The following is a 24,110-nucleotide window of genomic DNA, read 5'->3' on the forward strand; positions in this document are numbered from 1 at the left end:
CACCAGGGCCACTCAACAATGGGAACTGAAAGCAGCCTTTCAGACGTGACGCCTCAGCAGACATAACCTGTGGTGTTTCCTTATGTGTACCCAGGAAAGCAACCTCTCCCCACCCTCTCCCTGGGTGCTGTAGAATAACAACACCTCCCCTGTGGCCCTGAAGGAGGAGGAGGAGGGGGAGGACAGGCCCCTCCCAGGCGGTGAGCAGAACCAGGTTTGCCGGTCTCTTGCACAACCTCTCTGCAGGCCTGGGGCTTGGTGGGCTCACATGCAGAGAGCCACGGCTGCCTCTGAGACAGAGGACAGGCCTGGGAGGTGTGTGCAGTGGCTCACATGCAGTAAAGGCATACACAAGCCCTTTCTATCCATTATCCTCCAAAAGTTTCAGGGGGAGCCGGTGCTGTGTTTCCTGCTGTGCTAATGATGAAGGTAAGGAACTTGGTGGCTGAACTTCCTCAGAGTCCCCCAGTGGGCAAGCAGAGGAAACGAGTGTGAGCACCAGGCCTCCAGGCTTTGGCGACGTAATGATTACTTAGTAGCCTCCCTTTGCCTAGGGTTTAGCCTCCAGGCATGCTAAGCCTAGAGCAAAGCAAGTGGCAGCCAGACTAGACCCTTCTGCTCAAACTTATGCTCCTTCGCCCCCAGACAAGCCTTTCTCTATTCAGCGGAGACGAAATTGTCAGCAAGGCAGAGCAGGACACCTCTGCATCCCTCTGGAAAATGATAGTGAGGGTTTCTGTCAGTTTCATCTAGGGTTGAGATCAGGAATCCCTGGGTATCAGGAGAGAGAGAGGGGGGGAAGAGGGGGGGAGAGAGAGGGGGGAGAAGAGAGGAGAGAGAGAGAAGAGAGAAGAAAGGAGAGAGAAAGAGAGAGAGGAGAGAGAGGAGGAGAGGAGAGAAAAGAGAGGAGAGGAGAGAGAGGAGAGAGAGAGAGGAGAGAGAGAGGAGAGAGAGGGAGAGAGGAGAGAGAGAGGAGAGAGAGAGAGGAGAGGAGAGAGAGGGAGAGAGAGAGGAGAGGAGAGAGAGGAGAGAGAGAAAGGAGAGGAGAGAGAAAGAGGAGAGAGAGAGGAGAGATGAGAGAGAGAAGAGAGAAGAAAGGAGAGAGAAAGAGAGAGGAGAGAGAGAGGAGGAGAGGAGAGAGAGGAGAGAGAGAAGAGTGGAGAGGAGAGAGAGTGGAAGCAGATGAGAGAGAGGAAGAGAAGAGAGAGAGAGAGGGAGACAGAGGAGGAGAGGAGGAGAGAGGAGAGAGAGAGCGGGGGGAGAGAGGAGAGGACGAGAAGAAGAAAGGAGAGGAGAGAGAGAGGAGAGAGGAGAGAGAGAGAGGAGAGAGAGGAGAGAGAGAGGAGAGGGAGATGAGAGAGAGGAGAGGGAGATGAGAGAGAGGAGAGAGGGAGAGAGGAGAGAGAGAAGCCTCAGTGTGAGCTTTCCTTCCTCTCTCCACCCCTCCCTTTCTTCTCTCCCCTCCCTCCCCTCTTTTTCTATAGATCAGAATTAGGACTCGGGTTCTCTGGCCAGAGGACTCTGGAGGTTACCTAGCTCAACTCTCACCCGCGGATGGGGCTCAGAGAGAGCAAACTGCCTATCTCAGAGTAAATCAGTGCTGAGTTCACTGTAGCTCTCCTGGCCCTTTCCTGGGGGTTCCTAGAAGCAGCCATCTGGCCCCCACCATCTCCACCAAGACTTTAGCCTTCAGGGAAGGAAGCAGAAGTGAGTAGAGGGGGCCAGTGGTGGCGGGGGTTCAGCAGGACAGAACTACAGTTAGTGCTTCCCTGGGTAAGACACGTGCAGGGTGGGGCTGGAAAAGTGTGACCGGAAGGAAGCCCTCTGAAATGCTACCTTGACTGACCTCTTATCTCCTGGTGACTGAGAAGGGCAGGGTGAGTGAGTGCTCCCAGCAGCAAGAGTGTGACACCCTGTCCTGCTCTGCCTTACCGGTCCCGGGGGCCAGTCTTGTTCCCTCTGAATTAGAGCCCAAGCCCTAGGTGTCCAGCACAGGCCTGGCAGAGAAGGACTCTTGGGGAAAGTTAGACAGAGAAGGGGGATGGAAAGAGTAGGTAAAAAGTTAATGGGCACTGAAGATGATAAGCAACCTTCTCCCGAGGAGAGCCAGAGGAGCCTCTTTAAGAACGCTCCCTATTTTAGCGATGGGAGACTGGGGAGCAAGGCGGGGGGGGGGGGGAGGTAGGCTGGGTCCAGATCCTCTGACTCTCAATTCAAACCTTTGGCATCTTTACCTTATCACTTCTCCACCCCACCTAGAGCAAAATGTCCCACCTGAGCTGTGCCCTGTTCTCCACCCACCAGGTAGAGATGCACAGTTAGGAGGGGCCACAGCGAGGCCACCGGAGTCCTAGAATTGACTCCTGGCCTCCTTCAGTCCACGGGAGTCCAGGGAGTCTAAGCCTCCCACCTGCTTGCCACAGGCCCTGCTATACTGACCCTGGGCAGGGGATATCTGGGTCTGGTATTAGCTCTAGGCTTTCCAACAACATCCTTTTGAGCCTTAGCTTTCCAGTCTGGGGTGTTAATCCTGACTGGAGAGCATAGATGGTCTTATGGGGTTCTATTATTCCTGTCTTATGGGCAAGACAGCTAAGTACAGGGACATTTAAACAACTTACTCAGGGTCACAGAGCTCCAAACAGAACCAGGGAAATCCTGCTAGAACCCCAAATCTATCTTGCTGTCCTTCATCTTACAACAGGTACCCCCTCTGCAGCCCAGTTTAGCCTCAAATCCTGGGTGATCCACAGGTGTGTTCCGGTTACAGGCGTGAGCTCCAGGGTTGGAATGGAACCCCAGATATATCCTGTGATTCCTAATTAGTCTCCATTTCCATCTCAGCTGGAAGCCCCAAGATATCGCGGCAGAAGTTTGGGGACTGTTGACTTGTCTCTCGGGGGCAGACAGAGGCCACCTCGACTGTGATGTCTCTGGTGGGGGGGAACTCTTGAGCCCTTGGAGGCCTTTGTGTCCCGCCTTCTAAGAGGAACTGCCTTTCTCTCCCAGCACCTGAACACCCCATCCAAAGCCCCCACTGCCATTCCACAGTCTTTAAAATGGGACTTAGTGCCCTGCGCTGATTAATGATAAAGCCCCAAGACTGTGTTCTTGTGTTCGTAGACTTCTTGTTTTTGTATGTAGTGTGTGTGTGTGTGTGTGTGTGTGTGTGTGTGTGTGGTTTGCTGCTGCATGCCTGGGAACTGTATATGTGTTCTCACCGTGTGTGCAAACTTGTATGTTTGTGCATGAACAGTTTGAGGGCAGTCTGTGTTGGGTGCCAATCTAATGGCATGTATATGATTACTCCACACCCATGGGCTACTAGGCAAGTGGGCCTGGGATATGTACAGGTATCTCCTGAGAGTTTGTTTGTAACCATTGTGATGATTTGTCCCAGCCCAGTGTGCAAGAGGGTTATTGGACTAGGAGGTTTCAGGGCCATTATGGATTGTGGGCACCCCACGCACACCTTTGGGCGTGTGTTTGGTTATGTATGTGTGTTACCCCGGTGAAACCTGTGAACAGAACTTCATTTGCAGCTGCAAAGAGTAGGAAAAGTCTAACAGACAGCGTGGGAGACAGAGAAACATCTCAGGGGAAGTCCTTTCCAGTGCCCCTACGGACCGGACCGCTGGGGTGGAGTTGCCCACAAGACTCCCCTGCAATCAAGCCGGAGTCTAAGTCGACTTGGAGTCTGTTTACAATGTGCTTCACATAGCAGAGTCCCAGCACCTCCTAGAAGCGAGCGCCCCTCTGAGATGCCTAGAAAGTTGGCCTCAAGAACCTTCCATGATCAGGGCTATGACAGAAGCACAGGGCTCAGGACCCCCAACGCCTGCTGCAAGTAAGGGCGCTTTGTGACACCGGGCTCCGCTCTGTGACCCAAGATAGACCCTCTGGCTGGTTTAGGCTCTTAACTGGTTATTTCAAGCTTTCAAGGTGGGCCTTTTGCTCGCCTCGGCGCTCCGCCGGGACACAGCAGGCACGCTTTCAACACTGCCTGTGGAGAGCAAGTTCCCTTCAATACTGCAATAGGGTGCGAAGTGTCCCGGAGCGCCGGGCGGGCGCCGCGGGTCCGAGGCGTCATATGGACCCCGCCCCCGCCCCGCGCGAGCCACCGGGTGGGGATTCGTCGCGCTGACGTGGGCGGATCAAAGCGGCGGTCCGCGCCTTATAAAGCGCTTGGTCCGGCGGGCGCCGCAGATCGTGCAGGGAGAGGGGAGAGCTCCGTAGATCCGTGAGCGCTAGCCGGAGAGAGACAAGCCTAGCCGAGAGCAGCCGGCTTCAGCGCCCCAGTGCCAGGATCCCTTGCGCCCTGCTGTGCGGCGTCTGGCAGACTGTCCTCGCCGCTCCCGTAGGCCGGGGCCGCATTCCCAGTTCCCGAGGGCGGCCGGGAGCGCCACGAGAGTACCCCGAAGGTGAGCAGTGGCCGTGGGGTGGAACCCGCTAGGGTAGGGAGAGGGGCGACTGAACGGAAGAGACTTCACCTACTCCCGGGGAAGCAAACCAAAGTGGCCTTCGTTGCTCTTTTCCTTACCTCTCTTCTTGCAGCGTTCCGAGTAACTCCGCTTGGCGGAGCACAGCTGATGGAATGACTCGGGGACCAGGGGACTGGGGGGGGGGTGGTCACCGGATGGGTTGGTTGCACGGTTCCTTCGGTTTTTCCCCAGCTCTTTCGATTTGTCCCCCATCCCAGGACTCGGTCCCCTCCCTCGCAGTCTGCGGGTTGATGAGGTCACGCCCGAGCCATCCCGGGGGTGGGGGATTTGGATACTGCGACAGAGGGTGTGTGTGAGGAGGCGGCCGGGAGGGGGGGGGGGAGACAAAAGGCCGAGAAGTCTGCAGCTCCCACCAGAGCCAGAGGTGGGGCTCTCCGGGTGGTAAGAAGGGCACCTAGAGGCAACTGGGAAGGGGTGGGGTGAATTTGTTTACCGACCTAAGCTCCAGGTTGGAGGGTAGTGAGGAGAGTCCTGCCCCAGCTCCGCGTCACATCTGGAGCCGCTCCCGCTCCGAACATCTGGCTGAGTTCCACCAGCCCCATATCTTCCACCCGTGGCACTGAGGTGCCTCCATGTCCCTCACGGTCTTTGGGAACGCAGGATCCGGCTCCAGCGGGTGGCAAGAGTTCCACGCTCTCCCTTTTCTACTTTCCAAACACCGCGTCTCCGCGGTGACCTGGCGCAACATAGAAGATCCTGACAGAATCTCGGCTGAGTTTAAAGCCGGGTCTCACGCAGCCACGCAGGTAACCTTGAAGCTGTGGCTCAGAGTCCCTGTCTCACCCTTTCCGTTTTTAGAGTTTCGCGGCCAGGCTTCCAGAGCGGCCCGCTTGAGCGTTATACTGGTGCGGAGATTGTGCCGGCGCACAGCACCAAATCCTGGGCCAGTATGGCACATTAGGTTGGGAAAGGTTTGGCAAATCCTTGCCGGTTAGGCCAAGCAGGGAGGCTACCTAAAGTGAAATTTCTAGAGCTTTCAACAACGCCAAGCCTTAGGACCACCTGTTGGCGGCCAGGGCTAAAGTGCCTTTGGTGTCCAGCGTTTGCACAACCCCGGGAGGCTCGTTCCTCCGACTGATGCAAGCTAAGTAGCTTGGACTTATTGTCCAAGAAGAAGAAGAAAGGATTACTCTCTCTTTATCTATAAGCACCGCTGTTTTCTCCGGGCCCTTTACGAGACTGTCCCCAACGCAGGCTGGGAGCCCAGGCTGAAGTAAGAGGTTGCGTAGTCTGTTCAGGGCTAACCAAAACAAGTCTTAAGAGATAACCAGAGCCAAGAGGGAAGTCACTCTGCACTTCATCCAAGACGGGAACATTAGAACCCAGGAAAAGGAGGGGACTTGCCCGAAGTCCCACTGTGTGATGCCGGGGCAGATCTTCCTTCGAACCCAGGCTTAGCGCCCCCTGGCGGGCCGGGGACTCCCCAAGTCGAATGCGCTCTGACCCTCAGGGCGCAAGCTGAGAGGGTGACCCAGCGGCTCGCATTGCTGGCCTGGACCTTCTTAGGCAGGACAAGAATAATGTCAGGAACTAGAGGCCTAGGCCCAAAGGTGCTTCCTCAGCAAAGCGCCGTAGTGGTGGAGGAAGTCTAGGGCCGCTGGAGCTGCTGGGAAGAGCAGAGAGTAGCAGGAGGCCTGGGTACCTGTCTGCTGTGCGATCAGGGTCACCCCTCCGCTCATAGAGTTGAACTGGACACTGATTCCCCGCTGTAAGTCCTTGAGCTTTCTTCTGAGACCAGCCCTTGCCCTTCGCTTCCCACTCAGGAATTCTGGGCGCCTTCGGCGATCCCACATTTACAGAGGGAACAAAGACAAGGACTGGGACTTTGAGCCCCCCCTTTCCCCTCCTCCCCGCCGCCGCGATCCTGCAGATACTTTTCTGGTTTGGGGAAATGTGTAAACTTTCAATAGTGAGGGAAAGATTTGGATACCGAAGAGATGGGAGGAGGAGTCGGACTGTAGCAAAAATTCCCCTGAGATCCCAGCCTAGACCCGTTTGTGCCAAGCACTTCGGACCTGGGGGACTCTGTGGAGGACGGGAGGGGTAAAGTATTTCAAGGTTTTCTACTTGGATTCCTCTTGATTCTGCCAGAAGGCCCCAGAAAACTATGACGTCTCAAATCCCAGTGTGTGTGTGTGTATGTGTGTGTGTGTGTGTGTGTGTGTGCGCGCGCGCGCGCGTTCACACATGAACAAAACACATACATGTGCACAGGCCACACAGGTATGCGTTATAGTGGACACAGGCAGAGAGAGGATAGATGAAGATCAGAAAGCTGAAATCCAGTTATTTGTTTTTTTTAAAAGGAAAAACTAAGGCTGGGGTGGTTGAGGGTTTGCCCAAGCTCACAGAGCCAGATAAGAACCGCTCTTCCCTGTTCCAGCGACCTCCCCGCCAGCACCTCCCCCAAGTCTGGCACCTCCTTCTTCAGACTCCTTAGACCCTTTAGGGAGGAATCCCTTTGTCTTTGCTCCTTGGAATGGGAGAGGGGCTGTGCATATTCGGGGCGAACGCCAGGTGTTAGTAAATTTGGGAGAAGCCGGGAAGGGAGTTAATGAGGTGAGAATGATGAGGGCAAGCCTCAGAAAGCAGCTCCGCAGTCTGCAAGCGGGCGGGGTAGCGGCTCCTCCGCGGCCCTAGCTCGCCGCCTGGCGGCCCCAAGCAACCTCTTGCAGGCCTGGAGCTTCTCTGCTCCGCTAAGGAGCTCTGTCCGCTCAAGTGGGATGTCTGAAGGGGCGCTTCAGCCTCTCCAAATCCTTCAGTGTGTAAAGACCATCCACCACCGTTCCATTTTTCCAATTTCCCTTTCCCATACTGAAAAGTAGGTGCCAAGAGAAGACAAGTCTTCTGTTTTCTCCCTAACCTGACCCGCGAGGCACAGGTAGACGAGATAGCTGAACAGTCCAGAACCAACCGGGCCGCTTTCCCATCTCTGGACTTCGGTTTCCTCGACTGAGATGGAGGGGGTGATAGTACTTATCCCAGGACTAGGAGGAGCAAAGGCGATCACACTAGGAGACTTCTCTGAAAAAGGGAAACTCGGGATGAAACATAGAATCACTAAAGCTGCAATAACTAATAATCAGTATCGTGGATTCTAATAGCCTAAATCCCTTCCCGAATCAGCTGCCTTGGCCCTGCACCCTCGTTCCTCTTTTTGCGGGGGGTCGCTTCCATCAGTTTGTCTGTGTGCGTCTTGGGCGGGTGTCGCCTGCGGCTTGTGGTCCTCTCCAGGTTCTCTTCTGGGTCTCCCCCAGCACCTCCGTTCTGCGGCACCCTGTCCTTCCTGGGAGGTATAGCTTTGGATCCGGCCTGGGAGACACGCCCTCGGCCGCACTCCGTTCTCACCTAATCCGAGCCTGACGCCGGCGGGTCTCGGGCGGTACTGGGCGGGAGCGGACGTCTGCTTCGCTCTGCCTCCCCGGCCCGACCCCTCCTTTGTAATTTGAATAAAACGCCTCCCCGCCAGCGCACCGCCTTAACCAGCCGCCCCGTTCTTCCCGACTGCAGGCGGCGTGCGCGCAAGACCTGCGGCCGTGGTGGCCGGCAGACGGCTGACTTCGGCGCGGCTCCCGCAGGGTGCGACCCCCGAGAGCGCCGGGCGCGCGCGACGATGAGGGCGCGGCCGCAGGTCTGCGAGGCTCTGCTCTTCGCCCTGGCTCTCCACACTGGCGTGTGCTATGGCATCAAGTGGCTGTAAGTAGGACCCTGTCTTCACTCCAATGGGCCATGGGGAGAGCGGCTGGAGAGGCTGGGTGAGCGCACCAAAATCAGCGAGGCCAAGTTGGCTTGAATGTCGGGGACCACTGATTAAGTTTCGGCCACCTCCTTTGTGGAATACTGTTCTTACCCTCTCTGGGCTTGCGAAGTGAATGAGGGGATTTTCTCATCCAGACAGGCTTGCGCAAAGGCCAGAAAGGGACTTCGGAAAGATTCTCTCCAAGGGGCACAATCCAGAGGGTCTGCTCAGTGCAGAAAACAAGGGGCAGCCTAGCACCGTCAGCCCCCTGAAAAGTCTGCAAAGACACTTTGGCCCCTCCACCTGGGCGACCTTAGGGGGGGGGGGGAGTGTCTTTCCAGCTCTACCTCCTGGGGCCTCGGTGTACTCGGCCCAGGGATAGTTAGTACAGATTCTCTGGTATCAGATAGGAGGCTCCCCGGGGAGCTCCTGAACCGCCAGAGGCTGTGAGCACTCGTGCAGGGTGTCCTGTCGGGATTAATGGTCGCTGGAGGCAATTTCCCCCTTGGTTTCCCTGTGAAGTGGCTGCTTCTCCTGTGGTGCCTGCTAGAGTCGGCGGAGAAAGAGTGGGGTTGAGGGAAAAGTAGTCCCTTCCTGAAGGAGCTGCCCCTGGGCTGGGAGAGATAAGCTCCAACTGCAAATAACTTTCCAAGCGCTTTAGGAGTGGGGGCTTGGGAGTTCAGAAGGGGGGCTGCCTGTTTGGGTTACCCATGTGAGTTACAGAGATTTCCCACCGGTTGCCACTTTCAGGCGCAGAAGTGGGGAGTTCTGCACGTGGGTGGTGTGTGATGGAGACTCCCAGAGGACAGCGCCAGGGTGGGGAGAGTTTAGAACGGACATGTGTTAAGTCTCTCCTTGCTTGGGTCATGTGTAGGGAGCCTGCAGAACAAACAAGGGGTAGATTATGGCTCCTGAAGAGAGTCCATGGATTAACTGAAAGAGATGACACTGGACCTTTGGAAAAACAGTCTTGAGGTCACCAGTCCAACCCTTTCTCGTGCTGAGTTATTGATTAAATAATTCAAGAGGAATCCCATCCTCATGTCTCCTAGATTTCAAGAGAGGTGGTCTGCCCTGTGGGTCTCCTCCCCCCTCCTCCTGCTGCTCTTGGGCACTTTTGCTCATTCTTGCCGTAGGCAGGACACAAGTCAGCAAGAGTGCCACCACTGTTTTTCAGACCAGGAGGTGAGGGAGAATAGAAAGGCATTTGCTGAAAGGTGCAAGGGTCTTACTTCATGGCTGAGAACCAGACCTGGGTGACTCATTTTGCTCATGAAGAGCCCTGGGGCCACTGCTCTTGCCCCTCTTTCCCTGTCCTACAAAGAGAATACTGAGGTTCTAGGATGCCTGTGACACATTCAGTCCCAAGCTGGCACGTGCTGGGTGGGGTGGGTGGTTGGCTGGGAGCAACACCCAGCTTAGCTCCACCCCATAGTCTAAGCCCTGACACAATGGGACAGCTCAGTGTCTGCCTTCAAGACGTGCCCCCAGGGAGGACTTGATGGGCAGCGATGGAATGTGAAGCAGGTGTCCCAGGAGAGCATGGACAGAGGCAGGAGCATCCCCTGACCCTTCTTGCTGAGGTTGCGGGGGTGGGGAGGGGTGGCGCACAGTGCCTTGCAGGCAGCGGTCCTGTCACCTCTCTGAGAGCTGTGGGCCTCTGTCGGATTTGTTAGCTCTCCTTGAGGAGTTGGTTCACAATAGTGAAGGGACAGAGAGGCTAAGTAACTGCCACAAGGGTCACATGCTGGTTCTTGGTGACGATGAGATCAGAACCCCAGCAGAGGGCTCGGGAGGCTAAACTTTGATAATGGTTGATAATTGCTGGAGCTGGAAGATAGGGAAGGAAGGACTTGGGAGGAGAAGGGAAGCTTAAGGCTGGGTGGCACAGACCAGTAGTCTCGGCTACTGAAGAAGCTGAGGCAGGAGGATCACAGATTCAACACCTACCTGGGCTACAGATGAGTTCAAAGCCAGCCTGAGCAACGGAGTGAGACTCTGTCTTAAAATTAAATATATATATATATATATGCATATATATCAACAAGGGCCTGTGAGACCCGGGATTCCCCCCCCTCAGGGAAATAGCAGGCATCAGCAATTGTTCACACAGATGCACTCTTGCTGTGTGCTGCGTGCTGTTTTTCACAAACCCACAATTGGCTTCCATCTCCCAACCTGTGCTGTGTGTTCAGTTTCCCTGAGCAGGAGAGGAAGACCTTCGAGATTCTTTATGTTTGTTTGCTTGTTTTTTGGTTTTCCGAGACAGGGTTTCTCTGTAGCTTCGGAGCCTGTCCTGGAACTAGCTCTTGTAGACCAGCCTGGCCTCAAACTCAGAGATCTGCCTGCCTCTGCCTCCCGAGGGCTGGAATTAAAGGCATACACCACCCCCACCCCAGCCCTTGGAGGTTCTTAAACAGTTTCATAGCCAATGGAGGAGCGGAGCAGGGCTTTGAGTGGGGCTGTTGGTAGAAAGTCTCAGGACCCTTGTGCAGTGGGGGTGGGGACTCAGGGCCAGCTGGCCTGGGGACCATGTGCTTGGGCTTGGAAAGTGACTTGGAGATGAAAGAGACATTTGACACAGGAACTGAAACCAGATGTGGCCTGGTGACCTGAGGTGCCCACAGGTGGGCTTCTGGGATGGAGGGCATAAACAGGTGGTATTGGGGAGAGGGGAGCAGGGTCAGAACCCGACTGCCTAGAGACACGCTGAGAGCCTCTGGCCAAAGCCAGAGGTGGGGCAAATAATGATGAGTCCAGTGTGTGTGTGTGTGTTGGGGGGGGGGAGCAGGTGTGAGCTTTTTCGCCCCTCTGGGGGAGGAGGGGAAGGAAAGACCCCGGGTCAGCTGGGGGCCCTTGGAGGCTGTCCTCAGAGCAGCTGACTGCGCTGAACCTGCTACTCAGCAGGGCGGGTCCTCTCTAGGAAGAGCCTGAAGAGGCTCTAGAAGGCACGCAGCTGCTGTGAAGTGGGGTAGAGTACGCCAGCCTTGGAATCCTTCTGCCAGCCAGATCTTGGGCAAGACTTCAGCCTCTCTGTGCCTCGGCTCCTCAGCTCTGACCTGGGCTGTTGGAGTCCTGGCTTGGGGTCTGTGAGGTCTAGCTTCTAGCTGGGCTCTGCCTCTGTTGTTGCACACAGAAGTGGACAAGTGGGTTGGCAGTTCTTGGAAGCTCCGTTCCACTCTGGCTAGCAAGTGTCTGAGCACGGCAACCAGTCAGGGCCCTTCTTAAGAGAGCCTCTAAGGTCTAGGTAGTGTCTGCCAGGCAGGATTGGATCTCTAGCTTATAGGCTTCCTGCTCTTCATCCAATGCCATTGACCCATCTGTGAAACATAGGAAAGGAGCTGGCCTTGTTCATCAAGGCACTAAGCTCCTAAATTTCTAGGAGGAAGCCAGGCCCTGTATTCCCTGGGCTTCTCCAAGGGGCTAGTAGCTTCAACCACAACCTAACCAGGTATCCTAAACAGCCCTGGTTCTTAGACCTAGCACATTCACAGAGGAGTTCCAACTTGTCACAGAGGGAAAAGCTCTCCAAGGCCATCCCTGGGGCCAGATAGAAGCACCGAGAAGGGCTGACCTTGTTTAGTTGGACTAGATATTTTTCCTGCTTCATAGTTAACAGTATGGGATGTGGTCCAGGACAGCCCAAAGCCTGGTAGCATGTGGGTTGAATAGGCTCTCCCACCTTCCTGGGGTCAGCAGGGTCCACAGAAACATAACCAAAGGACTACTTTCTCTGGCTAACTCTGAGGACCCTGAGGCAGGCCGTACCCTTGACCAGGGTCTCTTCATTTTCGGAGTGATTTTTTGATGTCAGGCCCCAAGCCCCTGCCAGGCCAACTCTGGGAGTGCTTCTGGGGTATTTGGAGTCTCGTTCTGCCCAAGGTAACCCTGAGTGTACTTTGGTTTCACTTAGCATTGTGAGAGCCAGACAGCAGAATGACAGACAGCAAGAGACCTTGGCCCAGGGCACTCAAGGCTGTAAAAGGTAGGTCCATAAGGAAGACTTCTGTAGAGTGGCCCTACCTAAGTCAGGTACCACAGAACTGCCTGGACACAGGACTACTGGCAACCCCAGGAAGACCCCTTAGTGACTGACTAGCCAGGAAAGAAGTCCCATGGTGTGAGGAGGCAATGACCCCCTTAGGGCCTTAGGGTGGGAGAACCAACAGGCATGGAGCTAGGCTCAGTGGATAGGGGACGGAAGACTGTGGCTTAGAAGGAGTAGAAGGAACTTTCCAGCTGTATCACTGGAAAACACCCTCACCCACAGAACTATGAGCATTGAATACTATAAACTGGGAAACTGAGGCTGGGCACTGGCAGTGACTCGCCTGGGTCACGTGGTTAATAAGTAGCCTAGCCAGAGCTTGAAGCCGGAGAACCCCAACTCCTGAATGAGAGAAGTCCCTCCCAACCCGTGGCATAGACTCCCCAGTGAACTCTCCGTTCCCTCTTGTCCCCTCCTGAATCCTCTCCCCCCACATCCCCACTCCAGATAAACTGAAATGTTTCCAATTAGGGCTATTCTGAACCAGACCTGCCTGCGAGCTGTCCACGGTGGCTCCCCCGCCTCTGCCTTAGTCCTGATTGCCTTCCCAAGGGGGCTCACTTACCCAGGTCATTACTGCTAATCAGCAGATGCCTGGGAAGCCCTCGCGATGCCTGGGGGTGGAGCAGTAGGTGTATTACCATGCCAGCTGTTCCCGGGGGTCCCATGGATGCCCATGTCCCTCTGTCCCCAACAGTGGTCTGGCTACACTCTACCTGCCCTCTGGAAAGAGTTTCAAAGTATCCTGCTGAGTTATCCCACTGGGAGGTACCCTCACAGATAAAATACTGTTAGCCAGGCATGGGGTAGGCAAATGCCTGGGGACTTCAGAGGGAAGGGGAGCTAGGGAAGCAGAGTCCCCCAGATTTCCCCACTAGTTAGCCCCAGGTACTGGGGAGCACTGGGCACTGGGCTTGAGAGTAGCTTCAACCCTCAGGAGCTGCCGGCACTGCTCAGCAGGAAGGGCTCCATCAGCACCCCATTTCTTGGCCGGCACCCTACTTTCAGGTGAGCCTTGGGTAAAGCCAAGAAGACAGCCATGCTGCTTGCATGGGCTGTGTACCTCTGGCCCGTGGAAATCTTCCATTTTAACCATAGAAAACACAGAAGACCCAGCAAGCGAGCGGGAAGAGTGGAGTTGTGGGTCATACCCACCCAGGCCCTGGCAGCTTGTTAGGAAGCAGGCAAGCCTTGCTGGCCATGATTTTGAAGGGAAGGACATGGCTTAGGACACTCACCTCTGGTCCTAGGCTAGGTAAGGCATCCTAACCACAAATGCCAGGCTGGGCCTTCTGCCCTCAGGGGTCTACTTCCTGGGTCTATATTCTGTGTCTGTATGGGATGGGGGTTGGGGGAGTTATATGGTGGGTGGCAGACAGGCAGAAAGAAACCAACTTATCGAAAATTACCTCATTTGGCCTTCGCCAGGATTTTGTGGTTGTTCAAAAGGGAAGAGCAGCACACTCTCGTCTGCCAACATGGAGGAAATCCAGTCTCTTCACTCCTTTGGAGCTAAGATTCCCTTGGCAATGAGCTGAGGTTTTAAGTCTGGGATCACAGGCATGTGTCGCTATGCCTGACATGAGAACATTATCTTATTTAAGCCTTCCTGTTGTCTTTTGAAGTAGAAATGATGATTACTGCAGCTGAGGGCCGTGAGGCCCAGAGAGGTCAGGTGATTTGCCCAAGTCACACAGTAGGGCCTCAAGCTTGTGCCTTTCCCTAGGCTGTCTAGGAACTGGGGCATCTGGGGCCTTTCTGCATCTGCTGATGGGCCCTTAGACTAAATGTTCCTGAAGACCAGAGGGGGCCAGTGATTCTTGAATGTCTGGACTAGGTATTGAATTTTCTAAATTCTGGATCACCATAAACTTCAGTGTCCTTGAGTTGCTGAAGGGCAATCCTTTGCACGAGTGTGAACTTTACAATGGTGATCAATAATGTGGTAGAATCACAGGCAGTAATGGTGTAAAGCTCTTAACGCATGGTGTGCAATAGCGTAAGGGTTTAATTAATACCATGTGTAATTATTACGAGACTCCAGTCCTGGTTCTGGCACACAGCTACCAGTGCTGAATGAATGGAAGGAGCTTAGTAACTCATGGCCAGGAGGTCTGAGGCAGTGGCTGGAAGTGTTTTGCAGACTGCAGATGCGTCCATTCCTAAGACAATTATATGATTCAGGCAGGATAAAGGATGTGATTCTGTGTTAGGATTAGGGTGTAAGACCCAGAGAGAGTTAGTATCACGCCCAAACGGCAGGTGGTTCGGCTAGGGCAAGCAAATCGTTGCTCTGCCACGTGACTCTTGGCAAAAATGATTCTGAGTCTGTCCGCGGGGAGGACTGACCTGCAGACCAAACGCCCCTCACACCCTGTCTTTCTTCCATTTGGTGGTTTTCGGGGTATGCAGAGCACTGTCCAAGACGCCAGCAGCCCTCGCGCTCAATCAGACGCAACACTGCAAGCAGCTGGAGGGCCTGGTGTCTGCGCAGGTGCAGCTCTGCCGCAGCAACCTGGAGCTCATGCGCACCATCGTGCACGCGGCGCGGGAGGCCATGAAGGCCTGCCGCAGGGCCTTCGCCGACATGCGCTGGAACTGCTCCTCCATCGAGCTCGCCCCCAACTACCTGCTTGACCTGGAGAGAGGTATGGGCTGTGGGGCGCCGGGCTGCTGTGGCGGGAGGAACCCCGGGCGGAAGCTCTGTGTGTTTGGATAGGTGCGTGGATTCATGGGTGGACGGATGAGCGACAAGATGGATGGTTACACAGATGGATAAGCCATGGCTGGGCGGACGCTTGAGCGGATGAGTCATTCGTAGATACGGGTTTCAGGCACGAACTGGGGAATGAATAAATATTAATGAGTGAATATATCAGCACATACATTGGCCCGAATAACACTTCGGGACACACGTGTGCTATAATGCACGGATGAAGGAAGGATATTGCTATAGACCACACCAAGGTGGCTCCCTGCTGTACTGAAAGGAGACTGGTGGATAGCCCGCCCCTGGGTAGTCAGGTGGACCTAGGCAAACCTGGTTGGCAGGAACTGCTTTGATGCACAAAGTAGTCCAGGCAGCAGCAGATAGCTTTGAAGCAGGCTTCCGGGAGGGAACCTGAGTGCACACAGGCTAATGCCCCGCACAACTGCTTTGTCAAGTGTCCAAGCATTGGGGAGTCTCAGATGGCAGTCCTTACCCCCCCCCCAAAGATGTCGGAAAACCAGGGAAGGCTTGTCAGGTGGGCTCTGCAGTTAATGCAACTGAGGTTCTGTAGAGGCGGTAACTGCTAGTTATGAGACAGGGCCAGGATTCAAACGTGGGGCCAGTGTAGTAATGAGCTGCAGGCTGCGTTCCTGCCGCCCGGATCCTGGCCGCCTGGTTAGCTTGTGCCCCGAAATAATTACCCAGAAACTGTATTCTTTTAAACACTGCCTGGCCCATTAGGTCCAGCCTCTTATTGTCTAATTCTCACATCTTGATTAACCCATTTCTAATAATCTGTGTAGCACCACGAAGTGGTGGCTTACCGGGAAAGATTCAGCATGACTGACTTGGTGGCTGGCTTCATGGCAACTGTCTCAGAGAGGAGAGGCATGGCATCTGCCTAACTTCCCTTCTTCCCAGCATTCTGTTCTGTCTACTCCACCTATCTAAATCCTGCCCTATCAAAAAGCCAAGGCAGTTTCTTTATTAATCAATGAGAGTCCTCCATCAGGCCAGGATGGTCTGGAATGGAGTGGGACCCCAGTAGCTCTATGCTCATTCCTGGGGCTCTGTCACAGTGTCCTTGTCCTGCATACTGGCTGCCTTCAAACGATGAAAATGTCCTGTCCCCAGCCGTGAGTAGCACCCTGACTGTAATCCCACGCTTGAGAGGCTGTGGCAGTAAGATAGCTCCAAGGCAGCCTGGGCTACATACGGTTTCATTGTTCCAGAAGCCGTGAGTCTGTGAATGAGGTCTCAGCAGGGCTATGCTGTCTCCCTGGGTCCCGGGAAGCTCCAGGTAGCTGTGGGTATTCTGCAGTTCCTCGACCTACAGCTGTGACAACCAGCCCATGTGTCATATGGTGCCCCCCATCTGTGTCTGTGTACCCCCAGTTCCCTCCTGCTCTAAGGACACATGACCAGGATGGCCTCATCTTAGCAGTGAGATTCTCTCGCAAAGACTGGGTTCCTAAATCGGCTCTTAGTCCTGAATTCCCACCAGGACTCAGGGGGCTGAGGTTCTTGCTTGTGTAAAGCACCCTGTGACTAGCGGACTGGTAGCCCTTGCAAGTCGTTCTGCACTGCTCTAGCGACAGCTGGGTCCCTCTGTACTGGTGGAGCAAGATGACCTCAGGCCAAGGTCTGACCTCCTCCTGACCTCCAGCCCCACTAACCCTCACCTCTCCCACAGGTACCCGGGAGTCAGCCTTCGTGTATGCCCTGTCGGCCGCCACCATCAGCCACACCATCGCCCGGGCCTGCACCTCTGGCGACCTGCCCGGCTGCTCCTGCGGCCCTGTCCCAGGTGAGCCACCCGGGCCCGGGAACCGCTGGGGAGGATGTGCGGACAACCTCAGCTACGGGCTCCTCATGGGGGCCAAGTTTTCCGATGCTCCTATGAAGGTGAAAAAAACGGGATCCCAAGCCAATAAACTGATGCGTCTACACAACAGTAAAGTGGGGAGACAGGTAACCACCCCCCACCCGCCCCAGAGGGTGTGCCTGGGCCACTGGCTGGAAAAGGGCCCGCCCCTGTGGTGGGCCCCATGAGGGTGTGGGAGAGGGGATGGGCTGGGACCTTGCCGCTCTCCCCTATCTAGAGCTTGGGCTCGCCTGCCCCTTCTCCTCTCTGGGGTGCTCCAAGCAGAGGGAACAATGAGCTGGGAGCCCAGAGCTCTGAGTTCTGCCCTTGGCGCTGGCTCTGACTTCCTGAAGGGTGACTTACTTCCTTTCTTGCCTCGTTCCTTCCCAGCTATAAAGCCGTGGCAGGGTGGGCCCCCCTGCAAGTTCCTCAGCCTTCCCTGAGGACAGGGAGAGGGGGCTGGGCCACAGATTTTACACTACACCCCCTCTTTGTAATGGGGAGGGGGATTCCACGCTGCCATGAGAGCATGGGCTCCCCAGCATCTGCTACCAGTGTCTCCCTGTTTCTTGCTTGCTACCCAAAAGGCTGGGCGAGTGTGGGAATGAATGAACCAAATTAAACTTTTACACGTGTGTATATGCGTGTGTGGGAATGAATGAACCAAATTAAACTTTTACACGTGTGTATGTGCGTGTGGGAGTGAGAGTACAACTTGCAGGCGTTGGTTCTCTCCCACTGGGTTCTAGGGATCCAGCTCAGGTCCTCAGGGTCCATGGCAATCAATCACCTTCGCTTCTGAATGATAAACTCGGCACCAATCCGTGGTGTGAACATGCGTTCCCTGCTCTATTCTTTCCCTCCTGGGATCCCAGAACAAGCCCCAGAAGGTTCTGTTGTCCCTTTCTCACTGATAGGGGAAGGACCCAGGAAGAGTGTCCTATGTAGCAAAAGGAATCTCTCACATGGTTTAGCCCTGGTGGCTCAGCCAGGAACACATGGCCTAAGGAAGTGGAATCAGTACAAACCCACCCACCTTCACCTGTTCCTGGTGACTCTTGAATGTCCAGGTTATCCTTGGACAGTCTGGGAAAACTGAGGTCAGATCACACTAGCCAGGAGCTCCCGCCTCCCAGCCCTGGGACTGGCCCCATTGTGGGAATCCAGAGAGCTTTTACCTAGTTCCACTGATACTCTATGGTAACCTCAGCCTCCAGCTGGGTTGCTCTGCCACCCCCACCCCCCCTCAACTCCAGTGTAGTGCAAGAGGATACTTAGTTTCTGTCTCGGGACCCATCAGGCCTGTTCTTGGAGCCACCTGCTAATGGTGAATGCTGTTCCCTGTAGTCCGGGGCTGTGTGAGAATTAAATGACATCAGAACCAGACCTTTCCAGACCCGATTCAATGAACCGAGCTTCAGCGCTCTGTCCCTGGTGCCTGTGTCTCCTTCTCCCTCCTAGGCGTCTAGCAAGTCCCAGATTTTATACCTAGTATGCTTCCTCAGTCCCCATTTCCTGTTGTCATGATAAGGATGATCCCTGACACTTTGCCTAGCTCCCCACCAACTCACTGACTACTGAGGGACTGGAGCAAGGCCAAGCCAATCTTCACCCAGTTTCCTCAGCCACGTGATGCAGGGTGTGAGTACAGGTGACCCATGACCCTTGCAGGACAAGGGAGAGGAAAGTGTCCTGTGAGCAGGGGTTTGAAGAGCCAAACAGAAAGGTCCTTAGAAGGTGTTTGACCTCTGACCCTCAGACACCAAAGGAAAATGAGGCCCAGGGAAGACTGGGGGGAGGGGGGAGAGCCATTTCTCAGACCAGGGCTGGATCCTGCCTACAGGCCTGGCCCAGGGGTTTCCAGTTTCCCCCACAGCTCTGATTTAAACTGCATGTTCAGAGCCAATATTGATTTAAACTGTTATAACCCACACACCCCTTGGTACAGCTCATTTAACCCTTACCACACTCAACCAGGGAGCAGCAGCCTACCAGCTTCAGACTTCAGAGTGGAGATGCTGGGTGACGACAGAGGGGCACCCGGCAGCCGTGGGTGGGTGGGTCCAGAAAGAGGTGCACCCCCATACTGTCTCCTTCCTGTCTCCCCACCCTTCCCCAGCTGCCTTCCTTCTTGCTCTTCTTGCTACTCTTCAGGCAAACCTCTAGTAAGTCCTGGTTTTGTGGGAGAGAGAAGGGGTGGAACAATTGAAAGTCAGCTTTTGGAATCACTGTCAGATGCAGGTTCAAATCCCAGCCCCGCAATCTTCTAACTGCAAACTTGGGGGTCAGATGTAGCGTATTCATGCCTTCCTGTTTAGGGCAGGGCAAAGAGTGGGTCTCCCAGATGGGCTGTGGCAGCTGTGTTAGGACATTTGTGCTGAGTGTGTATCTGCGAATGCCACTCTTCCTGCCTGCCCCTCTTAGCTGCCCTGGAGTGGAAGCATGACCCCCACCCCCTGACTTTAGTGCCAAATACTCCATCCCTTGAGGATCCAGTGGGACATGAACCCCCAAGAACCCCCAGGCATGAAGTGGGGGGGGCAGAGCCCTGACAGGCCAGGGAGGGGTTCTGGCCATCCCACCGACACCCTGCCTATCCGCAGGCTCTCCGTGCCTCCCTGGAAACCAAGTGTAAGTGCCATGGGGTGTCTGGCTCCTGCTCCATCCGCACCTGTTGGAAGGGGCTGCAAGAACTGCGGGATGTGGCTGCTGACCTCAAGACCCGCTACCTGTCGGCCACGAAAGTGGTGCACCGGCCTATGGGCACCCGCAAGCACTTGGTACCCAAGGACCTGGATATCAGGCCTGTGAAGGACTCAGAACTGGTGTATCTACAGAGTTCCCCTGACTTCTGTATGAAGAACGAGAAAGTAGGATCCCACGGGACCCAAGACAGGTAGGTGTCCTGCCACCTACACACATGCCACACTCAGGGCTGGGCCGAGCACAGTGGTGACTCAGCAATTGGAGAGTGGAGTCCTTGCCCAGTGTGGGGAGGAGGTTCCAGGGAGACTGAGGGGACTTGGGGATAGAGGCTGATGGCCCCACCTTCTCCCTAGACGGGAAGTAACAGCGGCAGTACTGTATGACAGGGAGGGCTGCCCAACATGAAACAGGAGCTCAGGAGATGTCACATGGACAGGTGAGGGGTAAATGCCCCTCCTGCTCATTGGATAAAGGAGGAACTGAGAGGCATAAGGAGAGATGCAGGCAGCATCCAACCTAACACAGCCGAGAAAGTACCCAAAGCAGAGCGGATGAGCTGTCCCCCGATAAGTGCCCACCCCCCAGACTCTAATCCTCCCATGTCCCCTGGGGACTACATAGGTTGGGCCTGAGGTCCACATAGCTGGCCCAACCCTGGCTCTGGATAGGGAGACAGAAAAGACAAGGAAGGGGCCCATGACCTACTGTGTGCCGGGTGGGGCTGTTAAGGAACTAGGTGGCTGCTTTCGCAAAGAGGATTCCTGAGAACCTAGGGAAGAAAGTTCTGTGATCAGATGCACCTGGGCAGCTCTCTGGCCGTCCCCAAGGCTTGAGGGAGCCTCAGCTAAGGATTTGATTAAACCGAGTTTCCCAGAGGTACACAGCCGGGGAACTCTTTCATTAAGGAGCTGCTCGTAGCATTCCACAAAGCTGGTGCTCACAAGGTTAGGGAAATACGGAGCAGAGAGCGGGTGTCTGGGAACGTGTCTGGCACATAGTTGGTGCCCAGCCAGCTTCTGCTTCCTTTGCAGCCCACGGTCTTGCCTGTGAGAGGGGAGGGCTGGTTTGGGGCTCTGTCCCCACGGGCCAGGGCTCTGTGAGGAAGAGGCCCAGGCTCCCATCTGGAGGCCAGATTGAGGGGGTGGGCAGAGTGGAGGTGGAGTGGGTCAGGCGAAGGAGACAGGAAGGAACGCAAGTCGGCTTTGAAGCGGCAGGGTGAGTGTGAGCAGCTGAGAAGGGGAGTTGAATCTGTAACACACGGGCTGGGCACAGGGCCCTAGAGGACGTGGAGTGAGCAGAGAATCCCCTTGCATCAGTGGAAGACTCTGCCCATAGGCTGTGGGTTAGCGCCCTGTCTCCTCAGCTCTCTGCTGCTCTGTCCCCAACTGTATCCCTCAGACACAGCCCTCCTCAGCGCTCGCCCAAGGGACAGTTCACCTGAATAGCTGTCCCGTTATCAGGCAGGCGGATGGCAGCAGGGAGACCTGCCTGGCTCCTCACCTCCTGCCACAGCTTAGGGGAGGAGGTTGAGCAGTGGCCTTGGCACCGGTGTTAAGAGAAAGAACTTTTGCTTGTCCCTCATTCCAGTGAGAGCAGCTGCTACCATGCATTGCATCTGCTTCACAAACAGAAGGATGCAGAATGCCTCTGGGGAGATGTCACTGCTACTGCGGGCTCCTTTGGACACCTGCGGGCTGCCTTGGACACCTGCAGGCCTGCCCTCAGCAGACCCAAGTGCCCAGGCCTGGCTGGCCTCCTGGGCTGTTTTCTGTGTTGCAGAATGTCTCCTGAGTTTTTTTTGATTGGGAAAATGACACTCACCTCCATTACAGCTTAATTAAAGATTAACTATAAAGGGAGGGGTCTGGGGAGGAGGCACAGTTGGTAAGGTACCTACCTGCCTTGTAAGTTTGAGGATCAGCCTGGCGGCGGTGGCGCATGCCTTTAATCCCAACACTTGGGGGAGAGACAGGCCGATCTCTGTGCGTTTGAGGCCAGCCTGGTCAGTCTACAGAACTGGTTCCAGGACAGCCAGCCAGGGCTGTCACACAGAGAAACCCTCTCTTGAACCTCCCCTCACCCACCACAGATCAGGATCTGAGTTTATATCTCTACCACCCACGTGATGGCATAAATCTAGAACCCTAACAGTGAGGTGGGGCAGGGATAGGAAGGTACCCTGGAACTCACTGGCCAGTCTTGCCAAGTGGATGCCTGAGCTCTGGGTTCAGTGAGGGACTCTTTCTCAATAGGTAGATAGGTAGGGGGAGAGAGAGAGAGAGAGAGAGAGAGAGAGAGAGAGAGAGAGAGAGAGAGAGAGAGAGAGAGAGAGAGAGAGAGAGAGAGATTCAATGTGGACCTCTGCCTCCAAATAAATGAATGCACACATTTGTGCATATGGACCATTACCACACATACATTTTTCTAAGGATTAAATATGAAGTCAGGATTAATAGATACTGATTTGAAGTTCTTCTGGTATTTAGAAGAAGAAGAAAAGGAAACCAGACAACTCAGAAAGTAAAACAGCCCCAACAATTCCATCAGAGCTTATTGTAAACACAGGGAAGTTAGGGGGAGGAAAGTCTCGGTTTCCCCCCAAACTGATCCCCCTTCTTGCAGGGCTGGGCCAGCCATAATGGCGAGGGTGCAGGCTGCTTGGCAAGGAGAGGCAGGTGCTGGTGGTGAAGGGCGCTCACTAACCTCTCGTTCCCACCCCCAGGCAGTGCAACAAAACCTCCAACGGCAGTGACAGCTGCGACCTCATGTGCTGCGGGCGCGGCTACAACCCCTACACGGACCGCGTGGTGGAGCGGTGCCACTGCAAGTACCACTGGTGCTGCTATGTCACCTGCCGCAGGTGTGAGCGCACAGTGGAGCGCTACGTCTGCAAGTGAGGCCATGCGCTCCGCCCCTGTGGAGGGGCCTGGAGACCCCGTGGACTTCCCTGCCGATCCCAGATGCCAGGCGTGGGAGGAGCCTTGTGCTGTGACTCCACTTGGAAGCCACCAGGAACAGAAGGCCTGGTCGCCCTGGGAGGGCCGGGGCATCAAAGGAAACCGATGGATTAAAAATAACCTGGCAGCCTGGGGCCCGAGTGCCCACATTTGCCTTCCAGGCTGCTCCAAGAAGCCAGGGCAGGGATGGGTAGGACTGTGTGCGTTTGACCTTTCAAGGCCAGAAAGACCAGCCTCCCAAAATGTTCTTTGGGACCCTGTGCCCACCACATGGAACCACTAACTTGGGTTGTAAATTTTTATTTTTCTTTCCCCTCTCCTTTGGGATGCGGGAGTTACAGAAGTATTTATAAAATATAGCTTTTTCTTTGGGGTGGCTCGCTTCAATTCCTCTTTATATATTATATATAAAATATATATATGATGGTTATATTTTAAACAACTGTGTGCAATGAATACTGAGCAAGCCCCAGCCTGCCCCCCAAATCTCTGGCTCCTCAAGTGAACCCAGAAGATCCTGGTCTGGTGGGAGGACTCTCCAGTTTCTAGACAAGGCGGCCCTCCCATTGATGTCTCAACCCCACCCGGTCCCCGGACCTGGTCCTGGCCTATTTCCCTGTCTGTGATCTGTTGGTCAAGGGTGAGGACAGACGTCTTGAAACATAAACCCAGCTGGCAGTGTCTTTCTTCCTCAGGGACATTCTTACTACCACAGCACGGCCGTTGGCCTTGCTTTCAGACCCATTAAGCTGGCTGCAAGAAAAGCCATCCCGGGAAGCTGGGACCTTAGCGAGGTAGCCCTGGTGGGTTTTTGGTGGGACCCCAGACAGTGGAACTGACTCCTACTGTTGCCCTATCTTTGTGAAGCTGGCAGTGACCAAGGCTGGAATCTGAGAAAGCCCAGCCCAGGCTTGTGGTAGAAGGCACACTGAGATGCGGGGACCAGCAGGACGTCTTCTCTTTCTCGTTTTGGATGTGGGGCAGGAAGAACTGTTTGGGTTTGGTGTGAGTATGGGGAAGGACGGAAGACCAACCGCAACCGGGACTTAGAGACACGGATGTAGAAGGAGGTGCGGGTTGGACTCCCATGTGGAAATGAGCAGACATTAGGGTCTGGGATTCTGGCCCGGCTACAGAGTCACCTTTGCCGTTAGAGCTAAGTGAGTCGGCTAGGAAAGTCAAGAGCACCTGTGATGTCTGTCTACAGGCTGCAGGTGGAGAATCAAGGAGGTGAGGAAGGAGGGACAGCCAGGGGGGAGGCAAGAGCTGGGGCAGGGTGGGGCCATCCCCCTCTGAGCGGTAGCTTCCTTTCTCTTTAAAACACATTAACAATGGAGACAAAAGTGCATCCAAAACTGAGGCTTCTAGAAGAACCACTGTTATTGTCAGTCTTACGAGGCTCCTCAAACTTGACCACGGCCTCCCTGCTGGTCTTGAATTTCAGAGCTGGGGGGTCTGAAGGCTTCGTTGTTGACAGCAGTCTTGTCCAAGGGGATGTCCACAGAGGACCCTGTGGACACAAGGCAAGTATAGTTACAAAGTCCCGCAAATGACTTGGTCTTTGACCTCTTGGCCACTTCCTTC

The 24,110-nt window shown here is 54.9% G+C and overlaps 1 protein-coding gene across 4 annotated transcripts; it reads left to right on the plus strand.

The window, feature by feature from the left end:
* Nucleotides 1-4,231: 4,231 nt before the first annotated feature.
* On the plus strand, nt 4,232-22,965 carry Wnt11 (Wnt family member 11). 4 transcript variants are annotated; one of them, XM_038314113.1, is made up of 7 exons: nt 4,232-4,421; nt 8,013-8,198; nt 12,155-12,226; nt 14,702-14,937; nt 16,693-16,970; nt 19,467-19,759; nt 22,292-22,965. In XM_038314113.1, the coding sequence occupies exons 2-7, from the start codon at nt 8,116-8,118 to the stop codon at nt 22,464-22,466; spliced, it is 1,137 nt and encodes a 378-aa protein (XP_038170041.1). In that variant the 5' UTR covers nt 4,232-4,421; nt 8,013-8,115; the 3' UTR covers nt 22,467-22,965. The 4 variants fall into 4 exon arrangements, with proteins under 4 accessions (XP_038170041.1, XP_038170043.1, XP_038170042.1 ...); XM_038314114.1 differs by lacking the exon at nt 4,232-4,421 and adding an exon at nt 5,190-5,248; XM_038314115.1 differs by lacking the exon at nt 12,155-12,226.
* Nucleotides 22,966-24,110: the final 1,145 nt, after the last annotated feature.

The sequence above is a fragment of the Arvicola amphibius genome, chromosome 12 (genome assembly GCF_903992535.2).
Source record: "Arvicola amphibius chromosome 12, mArvAmp1.2, whole genome shotgun sequence".
NCBI lineage: Eukaryota > Metazoa > Chordata > Mammalia > Rodentia > Cricetidae > Arvicola > Arvicola amphibius.

Excerpts from the sequence above, each read along its gene's own strand:
- Wnt11 (XM_038314113.1), top strand. The coding sequence starts at position 8,116 with ATGAGGGCGCGGCCGCAGGTCTGCGAGGCTCTGCTCTTCGCCCTGGCT. Across the intron at positions 8,199-12,154 it reads TGCTATGGCATCAAGTGGCT|CATTGTGAGAGCCAGACAGC; the intron begins GTAAGTAGGACC and ends GGTTTCACTTAG. Across the intron at positions 12,227-14,701 it reads GGCACTCAAGGCTGTAAAAG|AGCACTGTCCAAGACGCCAG; the intron begins GTAGGTCCATAA and ends CGGGGTATGCAG.